Below are 21,656 nucleotides of genomic sequence, written 5' to 3'. Positions count from 1 at the left end.
TAAAATAAAATCTTTAAAATATAAGTGTAAAAATGGCCAAATGTTTTAGGCATAGTATATATATAACTTACTCTATGGTTTACATTTGGTACTAGTGTTGCCTCTAGCGGCAGAACATTGCCAAAGAATAAATAATAGTACTAGAGTCCGGCCAAAGAGAATTAAGAAGACCAAGAGTGCTCACTCCATACAACGGTTTTGTGACCAAAAATACTATTATTTTCTAACTTACTATTATTTTTATACCGGAACTCTAGTTTCAACTCTTACGCTTACTCTGGTTATAATATTAGCTGAAAATCGTTGAGCATTAGACTTTTTGGTTGCCGCCATATCTATTGTCGAGTAGCAGTACTGAGAGTTCTGCTAATCGATGCTAGATGTCGACTACGACATTAATAAGCGTTTTGGTACCAAAACTGATGTATGGAGTGAGCACTCTATGTACTTCTAATTTCTCTATGAGTCTGGCTAATGAAAGTAGACTAGAGAAAAGCGGCAAATATGAAAAACACGCAACCTGGTAACGTACTGGTAACAGTAAATCCATAGCAATGACAAGTACTTGTATAAAATGACAGCTTGTTTTATATGAACAATTGTTGCCATATAAAGAAGTTTTGTTTTTTCTAGTCTTTGCTTTCAGTCAGCCAGACTTTACCGCACAGTAAGGAAACTTCCTACAAAACCGAAATTTGACAGCAATCAGGGACGAATCATGTCCCTTTTAGGGTTCCTTAGCCAAATGGCAAAAAACGGAACCCTTATAGATTCGTCATGTCTGTCTGTCCGATTATGTCACAGCCACTTTTTTGGCAAAAGGGGTAGTGTATTGGTACATGATGGGAACAGCTCAATACATGGAACACCTCGAGTGTTAGAGTGGGAGGAGAGGAAGTGGAGGGGACACCTTACCTCACCTCACTTCACCTGAAGAGAAGTGAAAAGGTGAGGTGAGGTCACGACACCTCTTCAGGTCTCATCCCTTCACTTCATTTCACTTCTCTTTTCTTCTTGAGCGCTACTGCATGGGTGCAACGGTTCAAAGGTAACACTCAAAGGTAGCTCTATGCAGGACTACTTCTGCAAGACCTGGAACACCTGGACGATTGCTGAATGCAAAGAAGTACATAAAAGCATTTGCCACCAGAATTTTTGGCACTTTTGGTCCAGGTGAAAATCGCTGTGAGGGGTAGGTTTCTATTTGTTTATTGTTTATTATTATATAGATACTAGGTAGGCCGTTTGATATTTTGTAGGATAAGCGCATACTATGTTGACGAAGCATGTTGTGGATATTTTTTGCTTGTTTACGTATATACATATATGTATTGATGAAGCCTGATGCGTGGATCTTGCCTCTGTCTTGGTATGATGTCGAATTATGTTTTTAATAAATAAATCATCTTTTAAGCATTTGTTAACTTCCCTCTTGAGCCCTGAGAATGGAATACCTTGGGGGAGGCTTTTACCTGAAAGGGGCCAACATATTTTAAGTCAAATTCTTTTATTTTAATTTCTATATTTACCTTGTTTTAAAGTACGTGTGGAAGAAATAAAGCTCTTTATTATATATTTGTCAACTTCCAGAGGTTTGTAAAATTAAAAACATTTTATGAAATTATAATATTTTTATTCGTCAACAAAATAACATTACCAACAGCTTGAAATTGGAGTCAATAATTATATACAGGGTGGACCAAAAAAAAGTCTTTCCACCCTGTACATCCAAATATTATAAACGATGTCAAATTCAGTTAGTTTAATATAAAATATTATCATAAAATAAACAATAATTGACTCCTCCATCAAACTGTCAAATAAAAACTTAATTTTAACATTATTATAATTTATAAATTATAACTTACTATACTCGTATGAGTAAAAATCCCTTCAAAATATTGGTACCTACGAAAATTAACTGGGCAATGGCACTGGCTCTTTGAAATATAAAAATAAATGTTTTCGACAGGATTTTTACCCATTATTATTTATATCACATTTCATGTACTCTGACCTATTTTTGTACTCACATGTACAGGCACTTAAAAGTAAATTCTTTAAAATAGTATATTCTATACGATATACCTATTTACAATAATTTTAATCGAAATGAATATAGGTAGTATAAAAGTATAAATTCGTAGAGGCTATTGGTTCTTTTGTGTAAAGTTCTTTCAGTTTTAAAAATAATCAAATTGCAGAAAGTTACTAGATATCGACAAAATGGAGGGTTTGCCATCTTATGGCCTGAATTGGAACAATAAATATGTATATTGACACTTCACGCTAAATCAAGTGCTGCCATCTAACGTTCTAGTACGTTTTCTTGTGCATAGTAAGTTCTGCCTTCCTGTGGGCTACATCGGAAGCATAGACTTCACATTTACACTTCGCGCCAATAATTTGACGTCTCCTGTGCTGCCCCTTACAGTTTATGTACGCTCCCTATTATAATATTGCTAAAAAATATAATACGTACTCTCTAAACAACTTTTAAATATAAAATGTATGTATGTAAATGTATGTAAAGTAGCTTTTACTAACGGCGAAGCCGAATACGTCACTAATAAACTATAATAAGTCACTAGGAAAGCTACCAGCTTAACTTTGCTGCTGAAGAAATAGGAACTACTTGTTTTGTCACAGGGGTTTGCGTATTTGCGTTGTTTTGTCAGTTTGTTAACCGCAATTATAAGTTGGCGCTTTTTCTGGTGTTGCCACTCATCGGTGGGTAATTGTGGCTAGACTTGCTCTGCTGTAGGTTGGTTACGCCTTTCCTTTTGATGGCCTGAAATAAAATGAAAATGCTAATTACCATGTTTTTTTTTTATACTACATCGGTGGCAAACAAGCATACGGCCCGCCTGATGGTAAGCAGTATCCGTAGCCTATGTACGCCTGCAACTCCAGAGGAGTTACATGCGCGTTGCCGACCCTAAACCCGGGGCGGGTTTAGGTTAGGTTAGAGCCCTCGTTGAGCTCTGGCAACCTTACTTATCGGCAGGAACACAACACTATGAGTAGGGTCTATTATTTGGCTGCGGTTTTCTGTAAGGTGGAGGTACTTCCCCAGTTGGGCTCTGCTCTAGATCTGGAATGACATCCACTGGCTGTGCCCCACCACACAAAGCGAGATGAAATTCACAATGCCCATACCTCTCTTAAAATTGTGTAATTGACTGTGATAATTTGGTGAAACAACTTATTCTTCTCATTCGCTGTTATAGTTACATTCCCTCGGGACACTCTTAAAATCCTGATTTTATTATCCATTACGAGCCTATTATGTCCCACTGCTGGGCAAAGACCTCCATTCGTCCCGGTTTTGAGCTACAACTGGGCAGTCTCTCAAAACTAGTCTAAATTATCCCGCCATCGCCGACGAGGTCTGCCGGATCCCCGGTTTGACTCGTGGGGCACCTACTCCGTGGTTATCTTGGCCCACAAATCATTGGGCATGCGGCAGACATGCCCAGCCCAGTCCCACTTTAACTTGGCCGCTTTTCGAGCTACATCTATAATCTGAGTTCTAGGGCACATAGGGCGCTCCATAGCTCTCTGGCAAACCCCGAGTTTGGACTTTTGAGCATGACTTTATGCATGTTTAAATTCACCAAATATGCAATTTTGTAGTAAATATAAGCCCTGTTGTCCCCTGGACAACTCGACAAGATTACAACAAGAAATAGGGTAGCGGGTCATCCTCTAAGCTCTAACGGCCCGGACACGACATCGCGCGGCGGCGGCAGCGGCGAGCGGCGGCTATAGGTGGGAACGAAAGGTCGGATCGCTGTGTCTCGCTCCTACCTATGGTCGTCGCTCGGAGCTACCGCCGCCGCGCAATGTCGTGGCCGGGCCGTAAGACTCAAGAAACATGAAATAAATACAGATTTCGCTAAGCCTCCAAGGCAAGTTTGTTCGTGTTTACAACTCTACACGCATTAAGTACGTTTCTCACCAAACGGGCGTAGTCGGGCCGCGTCGGGACGCATTTTCAATGTGCCTATACATTATATATGGTAGACGCGATGGAGTCTGTCTGGAGCCGTCCGCGTCTGCGAGGAGCCGATCGGACGTGGTCCGACTCCGCCCTTTCGGTGGGAATCGTACTTTATTGACTAAGAGCTAGCCCGATAAAATGGTATATGATAATGAGAGTCATGAAACTACTCTAGTTAGTCTGCTATACTATCCTTATTACTAGTAGATAATTACTACCCTGACTTGGCAGTAAAGTATTGCCACGACATCAGGATCTTTAGCTAAGATGACACACGCTTATGGCAATCGAAAATAAGTCGAATCGGCCTGATTCTAATTTTAATATACGTCAAAAAATGGATCCGGAATTCTGGATACGATATAAATCGGATCTGTCAGTCGGAGGTGTCAGTGTTAAAAGTGAAGTTTTTTTTTGAAGCAAAACTTAGCACTTTACCAGTTAAACTTATTTGAAATTGTGAAACGCCGACGATGACTTTATTTGTTAGTTAACGCATTCACTGCCAAAGTTTTCGTAGCGCTACACGCGTAGCCGATTCTAGCGTCCCGCTTTGTAGAGGAAAGCGACTACGAACAGAGCGCCCGCCAAGCGGGTTCCCGGCACTCAATGTGTTAAGTGGCAAGTAGCTTTAGGACTTCACTTGGACATTGTGAAACAGACCCTTAAAAAGTTATCGTTTTCCAAAAAAGTACGATCTTAAATAGTTATAAGGTTATTCTTGTCGACATTAGTGCGGTGCGCGCATGTGGATGGTTTCCATCCACGCGACGGCCGCCACGGCCGCCACGGGCTCTTGGCTCCTGAGCTATAACCGCGAAAATCGAAGTTCGTCAATTGCGGGCATTTTTCTCTATCACTCTAATTACGTCTTAGTGAGAGTAAAAGAGAGAGAAAGATACCCGCAATTTGCGAATTTCGATTTTCGCGGTAGGCCCCCTGGCTCCTGGCCGCAGTGGCCGAGAGATGGGATAGTGCATTAGTTACTTCTTCTTCTTCCCAACATCTTAGTTCTTAGACTTCCCAACATCTTAGTTCTTAGACTTCCCAACATCTTATTTCTTAGACTTCCCAACATCTTAGTTCTTCGACTTCCCAACATCTTAGTTAAGGTACAACATAGTAATTTAAGTTTATTTGTAACTAACTATGGATTTAATCGTATAAAATAAACGTTTTTATTTAATAGTTGTAACTAGTATATGATTACCAAAGTAAATTGATGGTAATTTAGTTACTAATACTGGGATTTTTTCTTAGTTTCTCTCAATGGTAACAGATGAGAAATATGGGATATATTTTGTTGTTAAATTATTACTAATGGTAACAATTTGGCGGTCTCAGATGGGAATAACCCATCTTGTTTCATTGGATATATTAAGTATAATTAGATATAAATCAACCTTCTGGTTTAATTAGCAAGCTGGTTTGAATGATAATTGCCTAACAAAAATAAACAGGTGTTATTTTGCTGGATTCAAATGAAATTAAATACAATAGTGATTCTTCTAAATTACAACTACCAAAACAAGTATATACTATGCAGTTAATGTTGCCATGCATGCTATGAAATAATAAAATAAAATAAAACGAACCACCATCGATAACATAAAATCTTGACACGTTTTTGTCTTCTCAACGAGACATCCTCAGTGGATGCTGGAGATGTCAACTTGCGCAGCTTTTGTCAAGACAGCCGACTGGTACAAATTCTTGAATTAATAGGCTATATCTAGTCCTTTTAGGTTGTTTTCAAGTTCCTACAACGATCATGAGCATTCTACTAAAAGAAATGAAGTGCCCAACTTTTCTGAATTAACTAACGCTACTTTCCTATGGACACTTGTCTAGAGGTAACGTAATAGAAAATAGAAGAAATTTGAATACTTTTTTACAACTACTATAGGGACCGTGCGCGTTGGAGGGTCTGCCATCTTGTGGCCTGAATCAGAACCATAAACATGCACATTTACACGTCACGTGTTTTCTTGTGCATAGTAGGTTCTGCCATCTTGTGGGCTACATCGGAACAATAAACATCACATTTACGCCTCGTGCCAAAAATCTGACGGCTCCTGTGCTGCCTCCTACAGTTCATGCACGCTCCCTATAAAAGAACAGGCTCATCTACGTTTTCGTCTGCGTTATAACCGTCGAATGAATGATGACAGATGCAATGAAAAGTCACATAACTACTTTCATAATTTTAAATTTCGATTGGCGTTTTTGCTTCAACGACTGTCATCTTGGGTAGGCCAAATCTGATCAATTTCGGACGGTAGATGTCAACTGTAGGGCTAATATGGTTGGTGTTTTATCATGTGTTATCATGCCTGTCACTGTCAGTAAGTAAGTGCGAAAGTGACGCATGAGATGACAAGTGATAAAAATGATGACTTACTTTCCAGAGAGCATCGCCTGGATCTCGGCGAAGCTCTTGCCTTTGGTCTCGGGCACGAGGAACAGCGTGAAGAAGAAAGCGATGATGCAGCACACTCCGAAGATCCAGAAGGCCGCGTACATGCCCAGGACCTCCGAGATTGGCCCAAAGTACCTGCAATGACCAATAGGGATGATTAATAATTTCAAAATTTAACTTTTTGTTTTGAGCTTCCAAAAAGGAGAAAATAATGATACCATTCGGTTTCTTACATTTTATTACAATTTTTTTTTTGTAACTATACACATAAACGCAATATTTTATCGTCGAGGTCGCGGTTTTAAACCCAGCGGATCGTACGTTTTTCGGAACTTATGTACGAAATATTATGTGATATTTACCAGTCGCTTTTCGGTGAAGGAAAACATCGTGAGGAAACCGGACTAATCCCAATAAAGCCTAGTTTACCCTCTGGGTTGGAAGGTAAGATGGCAGTCGCTTTCGTAAAAACTAGTGCGGACCCAAGGTTCCCATGAGCCGTGGCAAAATGCCGTGAAGACGCGACGAAAATGATGATGCAATATTTCATCGTCAAAATTGCAATTTTCTTCTTTTTCATACATCAAGAAGGGTGCTCAAGCTATGCCATATAGACATTTGATCCTCAAAACAGACCTGATCGACTGATACCATTATTAAAAACTTGTCATCTAGCCCATTACGTTTATATTGTTTATAGTATAAGAATTATACAATTACCTACGATAAATGGACTCTCTGGTGTAACAGATGAAGTTACATGCCTCACGACACGAGTGACATGGTTGTTAAAATTATAAAATATTATGAGTTAATGTTTAGGCATCCTAACATTCCTAACTTGGCGTTGTCTACAGACAGGACCAAACCGAAAATGCTTTAGGACATTCTTCAAATGCATATCCCCCTCCTCGATGTCGTCTATATGTTAGGAAACCTATGACATAAATAAGGGAACATGTGTCTTCTGGGTATTTGAATGGGTGTTTCTTAACATGTATCTCTTAAGCCCTCCTACCTCCTACACTAATATTTAACTATTTATATCAGATTTGTTTTTTTATTTTATTTTTTAATGTAAGATCTCAGGATTTCTATCATTATTCCACGCAGGTGAAGTCACAGGCAGAAGTTATCTATATTTACAAATACAACACTTACTTCCTTAGCTACTATACTTCGTGTCCAAGAGGTTCCTGATATGTCTTTGACTAGGCTTTTTTATGGTTTTTTTCTTCAGCTGTACGTATGGGGCAGTCAAGAGCTTAAATATTGTACCATGGGCGACGAGTTTTCCTCGAACCTACCTAGTGACCAAGAAGGACAGCGTCCAGCAGAACGCGGTGGCGATGGGCGCGGCCTGCGCCTTCACCTCGATGGGGAACAGCTCGCTCATCACCGCCCACGGCAGCGGGCCCAGCCCCACGCAGTACGTCACGATGAACACCACGAGGGACAGGATGGGCAGGAAGCCGATGCTGGCGACCACGGGGCTGTCCAGGTCGTCCAGGAGGAAGAACATGCCGAGGAGGACCTGGAATTTTAAACAGGTTTGTTAGTTCTGAAAAATTATGGGATTATGGACAATACGCTGTCCATAATACCATAGGGTTCTTTCAAATCTGAGTTATCTACTCCCGTTTACTAATACAAAACTAATCTGTACCAGTCGTTTGCATGGCTAATTTCAAAACATTGTTTATTGGAATGCTACGCAATATTTCGTCCTTTTATTGGATGTACCTGTTATATTGTATTCAAAATCATTTTTCTTGCATCTTTGACAATCTGTTTAGGCATTTTTTTGGTAAAATCGTTTATGATTGCAAAATATTTTCTTCTTGTTCACATCGGTGAAATTTGATGACTTTCATTTCAACGTCTGTTGTCAAAGAATCTCCTTGCCAGTAATATATTATATTATTATATTTATATATTATATATTATAGGACATTATATATTATAGGACATTATTACACAAATTGACTAAGTCCCACAGTAAGCTCAATAAGGCTTGTGTTGAGGGTACTTAGACAACGATATATATAATATATAAATATTTATAAATACTTAAATACATAGAAAACACCCATGACTCAGGAACAAATATCCATGCTCATCACACGAATAAATGCCCATACCAGGATTTGAACCCGGGACCATCGGCTTCGTAGGCGGGGTCACTACCCACTAGGCCAAACTGGTCGTCAATATAAATTAATGCAAGTAAAATACTTTAGATATTATGCGGGATCTTGTCTCGAACTATTTATACTAAACGGCGGTAACTGTGATTTTCCTAACTGCATTGGAACATGCCTCAGTTGATTAAAACTTACCAAACCAATGGTGGTACCGCAGGCGGAGAACAAGAGCAGCATGCGTCGCCCGAGCCGGTCCACGACGAATGGCGTCACGCACGACGCGCCCACCTGCGCAAACAACCAACAAGTATATAGTACAACAAACAAGTAATGACAACGGTTCTTACACATATAGATGTATAAGGTGCGGAAAGTTTCAAAAAATTTGAAAGGTCTGGGAATTTTAACAGGAAATGAAGAAATCTATAATTTGGAAATGGTCATTTTCGATCCCCAAACAAAAATCTGTGAAGTTCAGAAACTTTCCAATGGCACCCAAGAAAAGACATGGATGAGAGTGAGTGACATCTTCCCGGAATAGTCCGAAATGAAATTTAATACAAAAAGTAAAAAAAATTACGTAAAATGCTTAAACATGGCCAACAATTTTTTAAGGAAATTGTGTAGTTAGTTCCATTTTATATTTCTACTCTTTCATGTCGCAATGAGCCCAAACAAAATAAAGCTACGAAGTTTTATTACAAAATTCCCTGTATTGAGTTTTCAGTTTTAACACTTTTAACCATATTTATATTTAATGAAGGTCCTTGTGCTACCAATACCGACCTGCACCGCTCCAATAATGATGGTGGCAATGGAAGAGTCCAGGGCAGAACCAGCGGCCTCGAAGATGTTGGTCATGTAGAAGAGAACAGCGTTGATACCGCAGAACTGCTGGAAGAACACCAGCGCGCACGAGATGTAGAACGCCTTGAAGTTGCTGCCACGGAACACGTCGGCGATCTGAAAGCAGTATTAGAAGACGATTAATTTTCCTCCGAAATTTGAATTCTTGTAATATAAATTTTATAGGTATAGTTAGCATAAAAAGTAGCGGATCAAACTACGCATCAAAAATATGTATTTACCATTATCTAATAGCTTAACATAAAGACATAGACTATAACAAATAATTTCAACTCCGCGACACCAGTTGTGCGTCACAGATTTTTATCATGAATCCGTATTCCGTTTTCCACTTACTTACTCCGTTCACTCATTAATCCAAGATAAGTCTTGGCCAGTTCTCGCCAATGTTTGACTTTGAGTTCGCATCGATCCACCTTTTCCATGTTGGTCCAGCGATACCTGACCGACAGGACGTCTTCCTGCTAGGCGGCCCAGGTACGCTCTTTTTACATTCCGATTTCCATCCATTCTCTCAAGATGGCCTAGCCAACAGAGTCTGCGAGCTTCTCCCCTATGATGTGATCCGTTGTTTTTGATGTGCTTAATTTTTGCAGAACCTACCGTCGCTGTCTTGGCCATGGAAGCGGCCACGTCGCTGGCCATGAGGTCCAGTTCCGCCTCCACTCCAGAGCGGGATTGGCCACGGATCGTCATCAGGCAGTTGGCAGCAGACTCTCGGTCATCTGCCATAGACGAAATTATTATTTGAATGGATAAAGTCAGGTAGAAACAAACGCCTTTTAGAACTTACAGAGTACACGGCTTACAAAGAAGCTCGATCCAGATTTAGCAACTTATTTTTATCTTATTTTGATACAACGTTGAAGATCGCTCACGCTGATTTGTGCAAGTGAAATGAAGTGAAAGTCGTGAGTGGGGTGCGCGCCAATTACTAAGACGATTGTTAAATCTAAATCTAGCTCTAATCTTGCTTAGCGCCACTTGCACCATCCCACTAACCCGGGGTTAACCGGTTAAACCTGGGGTTTCCAGTACAATATAACACTGGGTTGGCGGTTTAACAGTTAATCCCGGGTTACTGGGATGTTGCAAGTGGCGCTTAAGTTTACTTTTGCAAATTTTAACTCTGAAATTAATGGAATGAAATTTTAATAGGAGTTGTAAAGTAAAAGACAAAATTCAACAGAAGGATTAGAAGCAGCGGCTTCTGAATTCATGCTGTGATCATCATCTATAATTTAAGAGAAGGGTTTTATACGCCTGCAATAAATGATACAGAAATGGTTACGTACATTCCGTCTTCGGAAAGTCAGTAAGTCCTATGTACCCAACCATACAATGTCATGGCCAAGCATTAGCGTTGGAGGCTCTAAAGAATACACAACACTCACTCTTAGTCAGATAGTAGATGGGTGTCTCGGGCATGAAGTAGAAGAGTATATCGAAGACAGCCACAAAGCCGACACCGACGTACGCTACGGCGCTGTACGAGATGAAAGGGCCGATTGCATACACCAGAAGGAACCCAAGTGTGATGAACGCTTGTAGGAACGAGCCGAGGGCGCCTCTGCTGTCATCCTGAAATAAAAACATTTTTATTATAGTCGAGTATCATCGCAGAGGCGCGAACTGGCGTTCACACCATCAGTAGCGTCTGTGCTGAACAGAGTGCGTGGCAGCTCCAACACCACCCTGAGCATGTTCGCTGAGCGCTTGGAGTGCCCTATGATAACACACTGGATAGAAATCATTACTGGCAAAAAAAAATGATGAAGCTCAAATCTTATTTTTATTTTTAACTATCTAATTACATATTTTTTTAGTGTCAAATGTATTTATTATTCATATTACTATTGCATGAATTCGTTTTCATTACTTGGTTCCGGAGGATATTAGCGATATAAACACGCGTAATCTATTTAGGTCGCTCTATACAGTGTTATTGTTTGAAATTGACCCGATAATCTTTATCCAGCAAGAAGTTTACTACGCAAAATAACTTATGTTAATTTATTCAACATAAGTATAAATTCGAGTAGTTCGCTTAGCTATATCTAAGTAGGTTCTCAGAACAATCTAGGGGTATTCTCTTCTTTCTTTTCATCCGGTTACCCACTGAAGAGCTCCATCATAATCTTAATCGTAATCTTCTACTGACGCCGGTCCTGGACAGTTTGGGTAACCTCCACCCACCCTATCTCTTATACCCAACCCTTGTTCCACCAAGTTCCACAAAATGGGCGAAGTAAATTTAAGGCGACCATCTTTCCGTTTGCCAGAGATCTTATATGAGCTTAAGATATAGTTTATAAACAAGTGGCGGAAGAGCAATTTGGACATGTACAGTTGAAAAACTAGTAGTTCTTACCGTAGCGATCTCAGCGCAGTACATGGGTGACACGGTGAACAGCATGCCGACACCGACGCCCCACATGAAGCGTCCAGCGTACAGGAACGCCACAGAGGTCGCGGCCGCTATAAGGATCCAACCAACGAACAGAGGGATGGATGAGGCAATCAGACTCCATCTGCGACCGACGCGCGATGCTAAAGGGCCTCCGATGAATGGGCCTGGAATAAAAAAAAATCTTATCATCAAGTGACTGTATAAAATATGGCCCATTGCTGAGCATAGGCCATCTTCCACAAGAGAGCTAAGACTAGTGTTTAATGCTAGACTTATTTGCGTTAGGGATTTCACATGCGCCCTTGAATTTTTTTGTAGACGTATTTAGGTTTCCTTAGATACGGCGTTTGACTTCATCGAACTAAGAGTTTTTCAAAAAACTTATTAAAAAAAAAAAACACATTTAAGCATATCTTCGTATACTTTAATGAGATACTGTATAATGTATAATGCACATAGATTAGATATATCTGCATAATTAAGTACCTGTCACACAATAATAATGAAGCCAGCTATTTGATAACAATAAAAATAGCAGGTATCAAACCAAGTGGACAGCCTTGAGAAACACCTGGTGTGATTTACATTTAGGTATTTTCGGTGCATCCACACAAAACGGTTTTGGAATAAGTGATTTAATGGGCGTCTTATACATTATCGTAATAACAGTAATAGTAAAACGATAGATACATTGGATTAATGACCGTCCAGGAAATGTCAGGCTTTTGGAGTGATAGCCGGACTTTTGTTAGGATATTCCATTTTTTCATATGACAACCCTAAAGCCGGACATGTTGGTAATCGATATTCTCAGAAATCAAAGATTACTTTAAGACGAGCGAGATATGTTAATGTTATAAGATTATCACATAGTGATTATAGTGTAGGTACAGGTGGTGTGGATGGTAATCGGGACTTTAATTTTTGATAAGTAAAAATGACAAATTAGCTCCGCGAAACCATTCTAGGGTCTGATAATTCAAGGTCAGATTCTAGTGAGTTAAAACGCGGTTAGATTTGTCACAAAATTCAGGTATATTTGTCAGATTAATTACTTCTAAGTCAAGTTATTACTCAACAAGTATCCCCCAGCCACGGGCAAGGGTTAGAGCTGATCGATGCTTTCGTAGCAGAGGTGATTAGGGAGTGGCAGTGGAGAGTCCATCAGATTCGTCACAGGATGTCAGTCAGATTCTGAGTTACTCGCCAAGAATAGCCCCAAGAGTGAGGATGGAACCGATAGACGTTTCCTCGGCAGAGGTGATAGGCGCAGGCAGGGGTCCGTCAGATTCTTCACAGGATGTCAGTCAGACTCTGATTTACGATGTAGCAAGTGCAGCACCAAAAGTGAGGATGAGACCGATCCATGCTTTTTCGGCAGAGATGATAGGCGCAGGCAGGGGTTCGTCAGATTCTTCACAGGATGTCGGTCAGATTTTGATTTACTCACCAAGAATAGCCCCGAGAGTGAGGATGGAACCGATCCATGCTTCCTCGGCAGAGGTGATAGGGGCGGGCAGGGGAGAATCCGTCAGATTCCCATCTTTTAGCTTGATGTTGATGGGAGACGTCCATCCCATGGAGTAGCCCGTGGAGGCGATCGCTATGTTAGCTGTAAAATAGATATTTAACGGTTAGAGTTTTCTGGTCAGAACTTAGAGCCCCTACCTAGGTGTTGTGAGTAGATGCTCAACGTCATAACATCGAAATTATTTTCTGATCGCGTGCTTAAATAAGCCATAAGCTAAGGGTAATATTGCGTCCATGAGTATAAAGTGACCTTGAAATATTATTATGGGTTTTTTTGTGGATGGATCATAAATCAACAGACAAAAATAAAAAGGTACTCGACAGTTAGAGCTACTCTCTAGTCTCTACTGGTGGCCTAGCCAATGTGACAATCATACATCAACTAACGCCAAACAAACGAAAAAATGTACCGGGATGACAAAATTGACAAATGCTACCAAATGTCACGTGACTATTTCCATACATTATTTAAGTTTCGATTGACATTTTCTTATTGGCTAGGCCCCCAATTCGCTCACGCTCACCACACAAACTACTGAGAAGTGAAATGACTGACCCAAATTACCGGCCACAACAAGCAAAGAACACCCTCTCGCTTCAACCCCCAAAACCACGAGTTTCGTGCGCAACGTAGGTACAGTCACGCCTGAAAATATCGATACGAAAAATGTATCAAAAATATCTGTACACTACCTTAATATACCTATGGGCGATAAACTCGTGTATACATATTTTTGACACTTTTTTCGTACGGATATTTTCAGACGTGACCGTATAATTCTACATCAGAATCAGAATCAGAATGCTTTATTTGTAAAACATAGGTATAAATAGGTCTTAGGTATATTACATTTGAACACTATGTTTCGCCGGTATACATTTATCTAGTAATCTGTGGACGATGTTGTTAGTCTCACACTCATTTTACTCTATTTCTGTGTCTAAACCCTGTGTGTTATTACTCTTTTTTGTCCCAACTACCTACCGTAAAACTACCCAACTATAGTCCAATACTGCAACTATGGTCCACAAGTTCAAAAGGAAATTAAGTATCTATACCAATGTTCCTTTTGGTTTACTCCTAGTTTTACCTTCCATTTATCATCCATTCCTTCCATTTTTCATTTACTTTGCCTTAAAACTACAAAAATATAGTAAAATACACACCTGAACGAGAAAAATTTAGTTTATTTGTGGACCATAGTTGGGAGCTTTGGACTATAGTTGGGTGGTTTTACGGTACATAAAAAATAACAGTACACGCCATGCGCCAACAACGTATTAAAAAACAAAGAAAATAGAGAATACTCGTAGTTAATAATACTCGTACTGATAAGATACGTTTTATTGGAGTAGTTATCGGCATTATAATAACAATTTGACCTTTATTATATGAACAAGTATAAATATCTATGTATAATTTTTTTAATGATTATATCAAGTTCAAGCTTCTCCGCTTTCAATTAGTGATTATGTATGTAATGCACAAAAATTAGCTTGTATTTTATTATGCAATAGGCCCATTTCTCGAACGGTATTAAACTAATATATGTAATATTCTTGCTTCTTATATCTATGAATATTCTCAGATCATAGAATGCTTCTTATATCTATGGTAATATTAGTCCACGAACGGTCAAATCGAATGGGTTACCATGGCAACACAATAATAATATTAGACTAATAACGTTTGCGAAATGGGCCCCTGTACCCCTAGTGTAATTTTAGTCGATAGCGAAACGTGACGTACGCGTTTGCGTTAAGTCTCATTTTGTATGGGTTTTTGAACAGCGCGCCAAGCGGGACGTTTTGGAAAGTCAAAAATCTCATACAAAATGACACTTAACGCAAACGCGTACGTCACGTTTCGCTGTCGAAAATATTTACACTAGGGGTACTGTTCAAAACCATAACTTACGATTTACAAGTATTAAGCTACTTAGTTTAGGTATTGATGTAAAATATATATATTAGAGTCAGTTATAATTTTTGCTCACAAGATTTCATTTTTACAAGCTTTTATTTAACTTGCAATGTAACTATGTACGGGTCCAATCTTGCAAGTTATATTTGATCCACTTCCCGGTTTCCGATGAAGCTGAAAATTTGCAGACATATGTAAGTCAGATGGCAATGCAATATTATGGTACTATCGTGCCGATCTGATGATGGAGACAGGGGGTGGCTATAGAAACTTAGCGATAAACTGATAAAACAACACAACCTAATTTGTGTTTGGGGTATTTAGAATAGTCTGGATGAGTATTAGTTGCCTGTGGAAAGAAAAGTACGGTCAGCTGACGGTCAGTGATAAAAGCTTGTATCAAAAATTGTTTTTTGACAAAAAAATATTATGAAAAGCTTTTATTTAACTTGCAATGTATGTAACTATGTTTGTACGGGTTAAATCTTGCAAGTTAAATTTGACCCATTTCCCGGTTTTCGATTTAAATCGATACGGATTGCGAATTACCTATTCGCACATGTATCGTACGACGTTTTATAGTAAATTTTGTCATAGTTACCTACATAATGTGCTAATTATTGCACTAGTGCGGTATGTTTCCATGTTACCATATGTACTGTAAATGTTATTTTCGTTTCAACAGTTACCTCCCTTTGTTTCGAAATGTGCAAATTCATAAAATATATTTTTAATCGTTATTATTATCAATATGAACTTGGGTCAAGTTTAATCATGAACGGGTGTGAATGTGAAGTATAAAAAACATGTTATCTTAAACTGCTCCTCCTATCGCTCCCAAAGACAAATAAATATGTGTCCTTCGCCCCCCCCCCCCCCCCCCTCTAATCTTAGAACCATGTGTCCAAAAAATATAAAAAAGTCGTAAAACAAGCGCTTAATTGTTTGTTCTCGCGGCCAGGTGTCCGAGGGGCGCTCGATGCACTTTTTTCCTTATTCAGATCGTTTGGACCCACAGACAATCTGGTCTGTGTTTGGACCATATATTGAATGCAGTAAGGTTAATAATGGAGGGGGAAAACACGGCCTGTGTCTGTAATTTTTGTATGTGACTGTCACAAACCATGATGATAGGTATTTGAGTACGCGCTAACAGGATGAAGAGCGTTAGGTATACCTACAAAGGACCTCACATTTGGTTGAAATCGAAATGTGCGCTTCCATCCTTTATCAGCTTTGATTTTTAAGAGCTTGGGACACTTAAACTCATACTCAGAATTAGTAAAGTGAATAAAACTTTTAAGCCTAAAACGATAAGATTGAGGAGGCGTAGGAAGTTTTTTCCGTAACAGGAAAACGTAAATATTTTTGGACCAGAATACTAATCAGTACCTACCTACTGCGACTGCGACACACGGCTAGACTTCGCACTTTTTAATCAAAAACATATTTGTTCTTATTATTTCAGTCTAAAACCTCTAACCCCTTATTAATTATACTTTACAAGACCAATCAGTTAATTTATGTTTAATCTCTTTCTTACAAATACATTACCCAAAATGACAGATTAAGCTTAAAGCGAGTTTACAAATAATACCATTAGTTTTTCCTACTTATAAGTAAGTACAGTCACGGACTTTAATTGTTGAGCCATTTAGTTTACTTTATATTGGAGAAGACAAATTGCCTGATCACCTTACAGAATTGAATTCCAAAGCACTAAAATAAAACTAAGGCTCTATAAATGAGTAAGTAATTGAAAAAAAAAACTTGTATACTATTAATGACATTTTAAATTCACGGTTCCGTCTAATGAGTTGTTCTTAGTTTATTTATTTATTTAGGGACTTTTAATCTTAAGATTACGCCAGTCCCATCGTACCTTAAACTAAATTACAATCAATCATCAATCACGGCCTGACAGTATACTGACTAATATAATTATACATAAATAAATATACCTCCGTTGCCTCTTCTGAATTTGGTGTCGCCAAGATGCTTTGAAATACGCCTACATCTAACCTATTAAGATTTATTGATTTCATCAATATTTGTCTTTTACCTTCGTTCCGCACACATTCCACCAATACATGTTGAACATCCTCTACAACATTGCAAGCTTCGCAGTTCGGGATAGCTCTTTTTTCATCATAAAAGCGAACTTTTTTTAGAGCAATGTCTCCTGAACGAAGTCTTAATCCTTCTTAATCAATTTCCTACTTATACTAATAAACCAATATAAACCAAGGAATATGAGGAGGTTCATATTGCATAGTCCTGCACCATACACCTTTTTCTTTACAAAGCTCATCAAAGTGTTGAATTATGTTGTATATACCTGTCTATTTTGTTTGATGTATTGTATGTTAGGACATACAATACATACAAGGAGTTTAAGGTGAAAATTTGCATGCTAATCATGTGTTACTTAATAAAAAGAACCATTGTAACATGTTTAATGCAAATAAATATAATGAAAATGATATTGCATAGGTACCGTTACTATTGACTACGAAATTAGTTTCAACCTTAGGTGGATCAACAATTAAAGTCTATGACCGTACTAATTTAAAACTAAGAACAGAAAGAGCGAGTGATAAATACAGTCATTTATCGGCCCACAGCCCCACAGCTACAGTAATTGTGTTGACATTGCCGGCGTGTGCTGCCGTTTCTAACGAGACCCAACCCTCATGTTTACGAGAACTACGGTAAATAACACGAACAACCATTGACTACATCTAAGGACAGGCACTAAGAATGGTGCTAGTTCAGTGGTGTCACTCAGGAATTCGACCCAATCGAGCAGTCTAACGCAACTTGCGAACCAAAGAAGTTGAAATAGAGGTGGATTGTCAAAAAAAACTTTGTAGCCATAGTAAATTTACTGCCATCTATCGACACATGATTAAAACTTTTAGAACGCCATTTGACTTTGATCCTTATTCTTTCACTGGTATGTGTTTTTGTTAAATATCAATAAGTGGCACCATCTAATAGATCAAAGGCAAAAGGTATGGCAGCATCGTTTCGAGCGATGGCGCCATAACCTTTGGGTTATGCCCGGTAAGATGGCACCGGTAAGATTTACGCCAGTTTGCACTGATGCCGAGCTCACGGAGATCTACTTACATTCTATTCAAGTATCCGCCCACCGATACTTAGGATGACCTACAGGACGGCGTCCAGTCGGTCGACCCAATATGCCCTATTTACACCACGGTCTTCGAGGTGTCACCCATGCTTTCGAGGTGCAGCTCCACGTGACATCAACACACCCCAGGGTTTTAGGTACGGAAATGTTTTACACCGGCTAAAATACTCGTATAGGTTAAAACTGTCACTATATACTTTAATATTTCGAAGCACATTTGGAGCTTACTACCTATTTTTTACCGAAGCGTTAGCAAAGGTCTCCGGTTCAACTTGAGCAAAAACGCTTTTGTATGTTCTAATGTTCTCTGCAGGTCGCATTTCTCAATCGATTCTCGTAAAATTCATGAGCAGGTTCGGTAGTTACATATAACTTTACTGTCGTTTTTTAGAAAACGTTCAAAATGGCCGAAATTGGCATAAAAGACTTAAGCGCCAGTACGGTTTATGTCACTTAAGACTATTGTGAGTTGGCTGTGATAATGACTCAAGTAAGCATTTTTAGGGTTCCGTAGCCAAATGGCAAAAAACGGAACCCTTATAGATTCGTCATGTCCGTCTGTCTGTCCGATTATGTCACAGCCACTTTTTTCCGAAACTATAAGAGCTATACTGTTCAAACTTGGTAAGTAGATGTATTCTATCCGGGACTCAAGCATCAAGTCGTTATTTTTAAACTTCGAATATACTAGTTGAGACGATGCGTGGTTGTATGATTGCTGTCGCTATTTACGTTTAGTTGGATCGTCCTGTCTGCCGTAAGTGTTCGGTACACTCGGCAATGAAAATGAGAAATAAACATTTGGTCTATAGACCTGTAGCGATATAAAGCGACCCCCACCACGGCTTCGGGTTACACAAAACAAACAAATTATACAGCTAAACCTTCATCAAAAATCACTCTATTGATAGATGAAAACCGCATAAAAAACCGGTGAGTAGTTTTTGAGTTCGCGAACATACATACACACAGACAGACGCGGCGGGGGACTTTGTTTAATAAGATGTAGTGACGTCTTCGGTCTGCGTTTAGTCTACGTGGAATAATTAAAATGAATATCAAAAAAAACCGGCCAAGAGCATGTCGGGCCATGCTCAGAGTAGGGTTCCGTAGTTACTCTTCCGTCACAATAAGCTAAACTGGAGCTTAAAGTATGGTAGATTGTTAACCAAGGGATGAACTGTGGGTGTACGTCTTTTTACTATGAAGGGGAAACTTTTTGCGATAACGCAAAAACAGCTAAACTGATCATATTCGCTATAGTTTTCATTTAATGTCTTTCTTAAGCTCTACTTCCAAGATGTTTTTCATATTTTTTGGACCTATGGTTCAAAAGTTAGAGGAGGGGGACACATTTGATTTTTCTTTCGGAGCAATTATCTCCGAATATATTCACTTTATCAAGAAATGTTTGTTGAAGACCCCTATTAGTTTTAAAAGACCTTTCCAACGATATTCCACACTGTAGGGTTGAAGCAAAAAAAAAATGTTCACCCCCACTTTACGTGTAGGGGAGGTACCCTAAAAAATATTAATTTTTTAGATTTTATTGTACGACTTTGTCGGCTTTATTGATTTATATATCCATGCCAAATTTCAGCTTTCTAGCACTAACGACCACGGAGCAAAGCCTCGGACAGACAGACAGACTATAAGGGTTCCTAGTTGCCTGGTATTTACTGCCTACTTTTAGTTGTAATGTTTATATTTGTGAATTCTTCACTTTTCAAGTTTATTTTCCAAGCTATATATCGCAAATTTGTCACGTCATGTTATACAGCAGAAGCTGAATGGTCCATCTAAAAATAACCACAATAGCGATTGCGATTATTGTAAACGCGACCGCGATTCAGAACGTGCTGCCGTTTATCAATTATGTTTGGAAGTGGATAATTTAAACCCGAAGCCGTGAACGTTGGATGTAAACAGCCATGTAATAGTATTTTATGCAACAGTTGTATAAGAAGGGTCAAAAAAGGCGAGTGGCGTGAGTTACAATGTGAGCCAGAGCCGAAGGCGTAGGCGAACATTGTAAAGGAATACACCTCGAGCATTTTTTGACCTACTTATACAACGTTGCATACAATACTTTTCCTACGAGTCAACAAAAATAAATCTTAATTTAGGTAAACAAGGCAAAAGTATATAGCCAAGACGCGCGACAATACCTTGTTACGCGCCCGACCCGCCCCGGGCCGCGGCCGGCCGGTCGGCGACACCTTCTCGTAACTCATGAGGCCCTGGTACTTGCTACTTGCTAAATTAAATTTTTGAACAATTTTTTCTCGATTTTAGCCACCGTAGCCTACGGAGACTAACAAGCAACGCTAAGCGGTCTTCGTAGTCTATGGGTGTTGCTATATTACGGGTGTCACATGCGTGTTTCTGACTTATGAAGTAATTGTTTTTACTATGCAACCAAATGAATATTTTGTAAGTTGGCAGCAATGCACTTAGTTTAAAACTGTATTCGTTTTGATTTTGTTAGGTTGGTAGCCATTAATCGCAGTAACATTATAGCGATATTATGCAACCAAATGAATATTTTGTAAGTTGGCAGCAATGCACTTAGTTTAAAACTGTCTTCGTTTTGGTTTTGTTAGGTTGGTAGCCATTAATTGCAGTAACGTTATAGCTTATAAAAGCACAAGGGCTGTTATGAGGAATAGACAATATAGACTTTTCTTGAAACCTTTTATGTATGTTCTTATATTCGTGTTAATGAATGCATAAATGACAGATAACAGTAGAGGAGTAGGAAAAACTTATAATATACGTCAAACATGAAATTTAGGAAGTCATTTGGTTTTTTGCTCTTTATTGTTACGAGGAACATTTCTAACGATAGATATACCAATCAAATGCAGCTCTTGAAATTGAAATCAGTACCTCTAGTGTAAATTTATTTGATAACGAAACGTGACGTACGCGTTTGCGTTAAGTCTTATTTTGTATGGGGTTTTGAGTTTCCATAACGTCCCGCTTGGTGCGCTGGTTCTAAATCCCATACAAAATGAGAATTAACGCAAACGCGTACGTCACGTTTCGTTATCGAATAAATTTACACTAGGGGTACAGAGAAAAGAGAATACGTTTGTGCTATACGCCATACGCCACTTACGTTGGTTTGCAGGAGAGAGAATAAAAGCAAAAATTATGAAGTAACAAACATTTAAAAAAAGCGGCCAAGTGCGAGTCGGACTCG

The 21,656-nt window shown here is 39.1% G+C and overlaps 1 protein-coding gene across 3 annotated transcripts in view; it reads right to left on the bottom strand.

Moving 5' to 3' along the window:
* Positions 1-1,611: 1,611 nt before the first annotated feature.
* The window catches only part of LOC133529714 (facilitated trehalose transporter Tret1-like), a 78,560-nt gene continuing 58,515 nt past the window's right edge, over positions 1,612-21,656 (bottom strand). For all 3 annotated transcript variants that reach the window (XM_061867508.1, XM_061867509.1, XM_061867510.1), the window contains exons 3-11: positions 13,294-13,455; positions 11,805-12,007; positions 10,828-11,014; positions 10,037-10,158; positions 9,353-9,529; positions 8,762-8,854; positions 7,730-7,956; positions 6,405-6,557; positions 1,612-2,791 (exon numbers count right to left, since the gene is read on the bottom strand). In XM_061867508.1, the coding sequence (XP_061723492.1) occupies positions 2,770-2,791; positions 6,405-6,557; positions 7,730-7,956; positions 8,762-8,854; positions 9,353-9,529; positions 10,037-10,158; positions 10,828-11,014; positions 11,805-12,007; positions 13,294-13,455 (1,346 nt within the window). In that variant the 3' untranslated portion in view covers positions 1,612-2,769. The remainder of the gene's footprint in view (positions 2,792-6,404; positions 6,558-7,729; positions 7,957-8,761; positions 8,855-9,352; positions 9,530-10,036; positions 10,159-10,827; positions 11,015-11,804; positions 12,008-13,293; positions 13,456-21,656) is intronic.

The sequence above is a fragment of the Cydia pomonella genome, chromosome 21 (genome assembly GCF_033807575.1).
Source record: "Cydia pomonella isolate Wapato2018A chromosome 21, ilCydPomo1, whole genome shotgun sequence".
NCBI lineage: Eukaryota > Metazoa > Arthropoda > Insecta > Lepidoptera > Tortricidae > Cydia > Cydia pomonella.
Note: the sequence above shows the minus strand (reverse complement) of the source record. Positions and strands in the feature narration are given on the sequence as shown.